This window comes from Rhinatrema bivittatum, chromosome 3 (assembly GCF_901001135.1).
Source record: "Rhinatrema bivittatum chromosome 3, aRhiBiv1.1, whole genome shotgun sequence".
In the NCBI taxonomy this organism is placed as follows: domain Eukaryota; kingdom Metazoa; phylum Chordata; class Amphibia; order Gymnophiona; family Rhinatrematidae; genus Rhinatrema; species Rhinatrema bivittatum.
In genome coordinates, this window is record NC_042617.1 from 572,983,697 (window position 1) to 572,990,272 (window position 6,576).

Here is a 6,576-nt window from a genome sequence, read left to right on the forward strand (position 1 = left end):
TGTTGGCCCTACCCTGGAATGCCCCTAGACTGTCCCTTTTTACATGCATATATGTACATGTTTAATGTAATGTACATGGGCACTTTTTATAAAATAGCAATCATGCAAATACAGGCTACTTGCACACATTATTTAACTTGTCGGCACTTCAGAGTGGATTGCATTCAGGTACTGTAGTTAATTCTCTGTCCCCAGAGGGCTCACAATCTATCCCTGGGATTCATCATTCCGCTATATAATTCGCTCGCCATGGTTGCAGTCGTGCCGAAATCTAATTCCCCCATAACGCCCCTGCCAAAGGTGTGGTTATTCCCGGTGCTACTTCTGGTGATAATGTGTGGCTGATAATGTGATTGAGAAAGAAGAAGGAAAGCTATAAATGCAAATAAGCCTAGACTAAAAAATATGATAAGTGAGATAATACACATGGGGCCGGATATTCAGAGTTACGCGAGTGCGTAGATATATGCATGCCGGGGTCGCCGCGCAAGGTGCACAAGTGTGCACCCCCTTGCATGCTCTGACCCAGGATTTTATAACATGCTGCGCGCACATGTTATAAAATAGGGAGCAGATTTGTGTGCGCTGGGTTGTGCGCACATATCTACGCACTCGCGTAATTCTGAATATCCGGCCCCATGTGTATTATCTCACATATTTTTTAGTCTAGACTTATTTGTATTTATAGCTTTCCTTCTTCTTTCTCAATCATTCATTCACACATTGCAAACTTACACAGTTATTATAAATCTGTAAATACTTTAATGCATGCATACTGTACCTATTGTCTATTCATGCAACATGCGCATAGGGACTATGAATCCTCAGTAGAGATATTAAAAGAAACATACAGTCCTGCACCTTTGGCAAGCAGGATGGCTTCATACTAACTTCTTATAGCATTAATAGCTACTGCTCTACTACATAGCCATTTTGACAAGCTAATGCACACATTTGTCACTCCTACCTCTCCTTCATATAAGACATAGAAAAGGTGACGCATGTAGTGGCCGTGTTCCCTGAATCCTGTCTCAGTGCCCATGTATTAAGTCAGAATCCGCAGTGTAAGTCTGATTCTTAGGACAGAATTCTGCTGCATGAGCATAGAAGAGAATGAATTCATCTAAGTAGCGTGGTGAGAGAAGCATGATATAAATATTGAAAGTGATATGCTCCTCTTTTCTATATTATAGGTAATTATAGATATCTCCCCTTGACCTGGCTGTTAACTCCATTCTTACATCCATCTGCTGTCTCAGAAGTGTGCTCCAATATTGCCATTTGGCATAGGAGGGCGGTTATTCAACACATATCTGCCCTCCTGGAAAATCTCTTGAGGCTTTCTGCCTCACTAAAATGTGCAATGTACCCGAGACTGTTTTGATGTTTATTTCTGAGTGCATCATGAGACACTTCTAAACTTCCTCATAACATGCTGTGCTATTTTTTTTTATTAATAGAAAAAAGACTTTTACACAAAGAAATGAAATATTTCTATATTCTTTTTTTATTTATTTATTCTTGCTTTGCCGTTGGATTCTATGAAGGTGGGCCATGTACAATGGTTTTGAACATTTTCAAATGGGTAAGATGTTGGCGAGGAGTGACGCTGAAAGTTATGAAAGGGATTTTGAATGTCATAATGAAGCTGTGCAATGCAAAATGGGGGAAGCTGTAAACCCTGCTTAATTAAGGAGGTTGATTTGCCTCTATCTAGACATTCTGGACCTCAGAGCCATGTCTCTAAGCTTAGGGCTTGAATATGGTATACACCACCCCTGATGATTATTATCTTTCTGAGCCTTGAATCTGGGCAAACTGAGCCCATTGTGTTCCCTGTATTCCCCTATTTGTGCATCATCCCAAAAATGCAAGTCTTATGAAATGTCTAACTTTGGCTCAGTTACAGTAAACTTAACAAAATGAATGATTATTAAACAAGGAAGCTGAGGGAAGACAACACTCATTTTAAAGAGTTAAAAGGTCAAACCGGAAAAGGCTTATTTTTGTCTTTTACATTAATTCTGTACTATAGTTTGTTTCAGCCTTTTTCAACTTCTTTATCCCCCTGTTTGAGTTTCAAAAGGAAAATGTTTCTGCACAAGAAACTTTGTGAAAATGTATATTTCCTTTTCCTCTGATGATTAGTGGAAGTTTATGTTATTAGTTTTGCTCGCTGCACAGTTAACATGCCGCACAGTACAGCTGTCTCTCTCTAACGCACCCTCAGAATCAGCTTTCTCCGGATCACCCCCTCTAGGTTTGGAAATGAACACCTGAATGCACTTCCTGAAATTTGGAAAATAGGGAGCAGACTAATTACACGGAGTGGACAAAATGCCTGATTTGTCCCATCTTTATAAATGGTGGTTTGGCGATCAAGCCTGAAACCTAAGGGCACATTATTTACAAATAGATTATGCTTGAAAATGAGGAATTTCACATGAAGAGCCTGGCAAAGACACAAATCATAAAGTTAGACTTGGTGATGAATAAGCAGATTCAAAAGAATGTCTTAAATGCCTTTTCTTTGGACTGTTTCGCAATTGTAATGCACTGGATGCAGACACGTTTTGCCTTGACATGTATTAGGATCTACGGGCGGCGTTGCTTGCTTTCCATTTAATGCTGCATTTGCAAATGGAGAGTAGAGTTGCCCATCAGGTTCTGCAGATGTCCACGCTCACAGTACATCTAACCCGGCTGCTTATTTTCTGTCTTCCCAGGTGGCGTGGTACTCTCCTTTACTGTGTCCATTGTGATTGGGCTGGTGATTGGAGGAATAATATGGATTTTGTTCATGTGTCTGTCCCGTCGCAGAGCAAGTGCTCATATCTCTCACCGGGTCCTCTTGACCTCCAGGCAGCGCCGCCGGGCCTCCTCCAACAACCAGGCTCCCAACCGGACCGGCTTCTACCGGAACAGCGGCTGCGAGCGGCGCAGCAACCTCAGCTTGGCCAGCCTCACCTTTCAGAGACAAAGCTCTCAGGAGCAGGCGGACTCCTTCCCGCGCAAGCCGAGCTTCCGGGCCTCCACGTTCCACCCCTTCCTGCAGTGCCCCCCGCTGGCCGTGGAAGCCGACAGCCAGCTGGTGAGCCTTCCCCGCAGCAACAGCAGCGCCTCCCCCGCCGGTGGCGGCTCCCCCAGGCCCGAATTCCAGTGGGCCAACAGCCTCCGCGTCTGCCATTCAACGCAAACTCCACCTCCCGCCTATGAGACCATCATCAAAGCTTTCCCTGACTCCTGCTCCTGAACAAGTCTTTCTTTGTTGTTGTTATTTTTTAAATAGGAACATTAACTATGATAAAGCAGGTTTGTTTGTGCACGGGGCAGGTGACTAGGAAACTCCCTGTTGCTGCAGTATTCTATAGTATTTGCACCATCTTGCCTCTGTCATGCAGGTTGCACAGATTTGCCACGGCAGAGTGCGGTGGGCTGCAATATAATGAACCCTACGGTGGGTTTCTCCTCCACTCTCCACTGCTCCTCTGCATTTATAGCAGTGTTGCTTTTTTTTTTTTTTTTTAAAGTAACTAGTTTGATAAGAGGTAAGAAACTTACCTGAAAAAAGACATACAGTATCTCATTAAAACTGCCACCATATATATTTTAAAGACTGAATTAACATCACCACGTCCACTGAGACACCTGTCGATTCTATTCATCTTCTTTACGTATAATTCTACATTTGTGGACAAATCCTATTTCTTTAGGATTATACGTTATTTTTATATTTTGGATTTATTTGGGACACGTTGAATAAAATGAAGAACAAACAACTAAGTATTGCTACATTAATAGTTTTGAGATTGATACATTGAGTTCATTGCTTCCAAAAGTCATTATGAGTAAAAATATTTATTAATGTAACTCAATATGTCATAGAATATTATTTTAGGGAAGAAAACATATGTTCCATGGAAAACATTAATTCCTCTTAGCAAACTATTTACGTTTAGCCCTTCATTATTCTTGGGGAATCAATCAAATCACATCAGACATAAATTATCCAACCTGTTTAGACCTCCTTTTTAACAAATTATTTTTTTTTGTTTGTTTTACAAAGATTTAGATCTGTTTATATACATTACAATTAGGTATAGGACCTGTAAAATATAGAAAATCATCAACCCAATTTGATTCATGCATAAGCAAAAAAAAAAAAATATATATATTTGTCAAAAATATGTGGTATAAAGCATTGACATCCTATGATCACATTCTGACATTGGGCATTTTTCATAGGGAAGGTTAATTGGCAATCTTGAATACCCCCAAAATAAGAGGCAACACCAAAAAGCGAGAAAAGAGTTTCTTTCGCAGATGATCATTCTATTAACACCCACAACCAGGGCAAGCACCCTCTCACCCCTGGTCTAGCCAGTCATTTGCACAATCTTCACACGCGCAGAAAGATTCTCTCTCTTCTGCTTCCACTTGTGATTAACATTCATGGTGTGCCTCTCCTGCTTCCTGACCTTATATCATTAAGACACGTGCTGTCCGCCCCACTCCACCCAACGCCCTATATTCTGAGGGACTGCAGAGCATGAGGTAAGCCGGGCCAAAACTGGGTTTTATACTTTCAGCAGCAGAAGACCACAAACTGACAACTTGGCAACATGACACTGAAGGATGGCTACACATGAAGGCTGAAGGCCAATGACTTAGGATCCGCACAATGCCAGTATAAACCAGCTTGCAGCACATCAGTATCAAGTGATGACCATCCATTGACCTTCCTGAATATTTTTGGATGGGGCACCATTGAGAGTGACAGCTTAGAGACAGCTGCTAGATATCAATTTCCCCTAAAATGTGACTTCTTGCAAGAATTCTATGCTATATGTTTCCTGTGAAGGTGGCAGGGATGGTAACAATCACATCTCATTTGATATTCATTTACCTGTGCTAGACTTTCTTTTAATGGTAGGTATGTAATCAGGCAGTAGTAAGAAGACAGATGATAAACAAAGGAGCTCAAAAAAGTAGACCTAGGCAGAAGACACCTGGCTTATTGTGCCCAGTTTTAGAGATCGTAACGCCAAAGGGATACGGACAGAGTGGAGATGGTCCAGAAAAGGACTACAAAATGGTACAGAATATGCAGCAAAAGCCTATAAAATGAGACTTAAGGATCATACCCCAGAGGAAAGGAAAGAAAGAAGGAACATGATGGAGACATGTATGCTCCTCAAAGGTATAAATAATGCAGAAGAGGCAAATGTTTTTTAGTGACAAGAAAGTTCTAGAACAAGGGTTCATGATCTGTGGCTCAAACTGCGTAGACTAAGGAACAATATTAGAAAACATTACTTCATAGAATGGGTAGTGGAAGCCTGGAACAGAGAAACTGTAATAAATTTCAAACAAGCTTGGAATAGGTGCTGAAAATCCTTAAGTTGTGAAAGAGTGAAGGGAGGCTTGTGATCAACTGTGGCCTAATTTTTTTTTTTTTTTTTGTAAAAGGAAGCAAACAGGGTAGCCTAATAAGACCTTATGGCCCTTTTCTGCCGTATTGTTCCGTTTCCATAATGTGATTATTTTATATATAGTCTTATAGGGATATTTCTTTAAATTCAACATTAGCTACACTACTGATTCTTTCACTACAGTGTTTAAGTTTACCACTTTATCTGTGAATATATTACTAGGTAATACAACCTCCAGTTTTTTAAAGCAGCAGCACTGACAACACTTTCTCTTAGAGAATTCAGCAGTCAGTTACAATCATAAAGATCTCTCAGTTCAGTTTGTTTTTTTTTTTATCTCAAGAAATGCTAATATTTAACATTTTTGAAAGTCTCTTCACACAACATGTAATTAGGGCTTGCCAGCTCACACCAGCTTTACTGAACAGGTTAATCCAGTCCTGGTTTTGCCCCACTGTATGCATGGAGTTGTAGTTCTGATCATCTAATGGGACAATCAGAACTATAACTCCCTTCATGCAATAGGCAAAACCAGGACTGGATCTAGCTGTTTGGTCAATATGGGGTGAGTTGGCATCCCTATATGTAATTTGTAAGAGCAGGCCTGATATTTCAGGAACAGATTTAGGAGAGGAGATGTTTAAAAATTGTTTTGACCATAATGAAAGATGGATATATTTTATTCTAAAAAAGTGCAAAAACACAAGAAATAAAATATACTAAGGCTAAAAAGAAAGGGAACTTAGAAGCAAGACCAAACCAAAAAGCAACAAAACCAAGAATGGGCAAGTTCAGATTTTGAGACAACTAACTAGTACTGCTGCTTTAAGGAAATCGTTATTTCTATTTTATAAAACTGACCTCTTATTTTATGTGCAACATTTGTTCATTGTAAGAATTAAATCTGATGGATAAAATATATATCACAGAAAGAACGTGCGTACTTTCTTTAATTGCAGTATGAGTGAATTACTTTTGTTTGAATCCCAAATGCTCAATTTTCATTTGGAAAAACTGGAAAATGCAAAATGTATAAATATTTAGAAAATGCAGGCTCAGATATCTCAACAGGCATATTAGGCCTGTGTCTAGAGCAGTAGATTGGATGAAGATTTACTGCCTTCCAGCTGTACTGAATCTCACT

At 40.0% G+C, this 6,576-nt stretch overlaps 1 protein-coding gene across 1 annotated transcript in view; it reads left to right on the plus strand.

Annotated features, from left to right (window-relative positions):
- MYCT1 (MYC target 1) overlaps positions 1 to 6,363 on the plus strand; it is a 62,624-nt gene extending 56,261 nt beyond the window's left edge. Inside the window, exon 2 of the mRNA XM_029596562.1 lies at positions 2,727 to 6,363. Coding sequence (XP_029452422.1) covers positions 2,727 to 3,253 — 527 coding nt within the window. The 3' untranslated portion in view covers positions 3,254 to 6,363. The remainder of the gene's footprint in view (positions 1 to 2,726) is intronic.
- Positions 6,364 to 6,576: the final 213 nt, after the last annotated feature.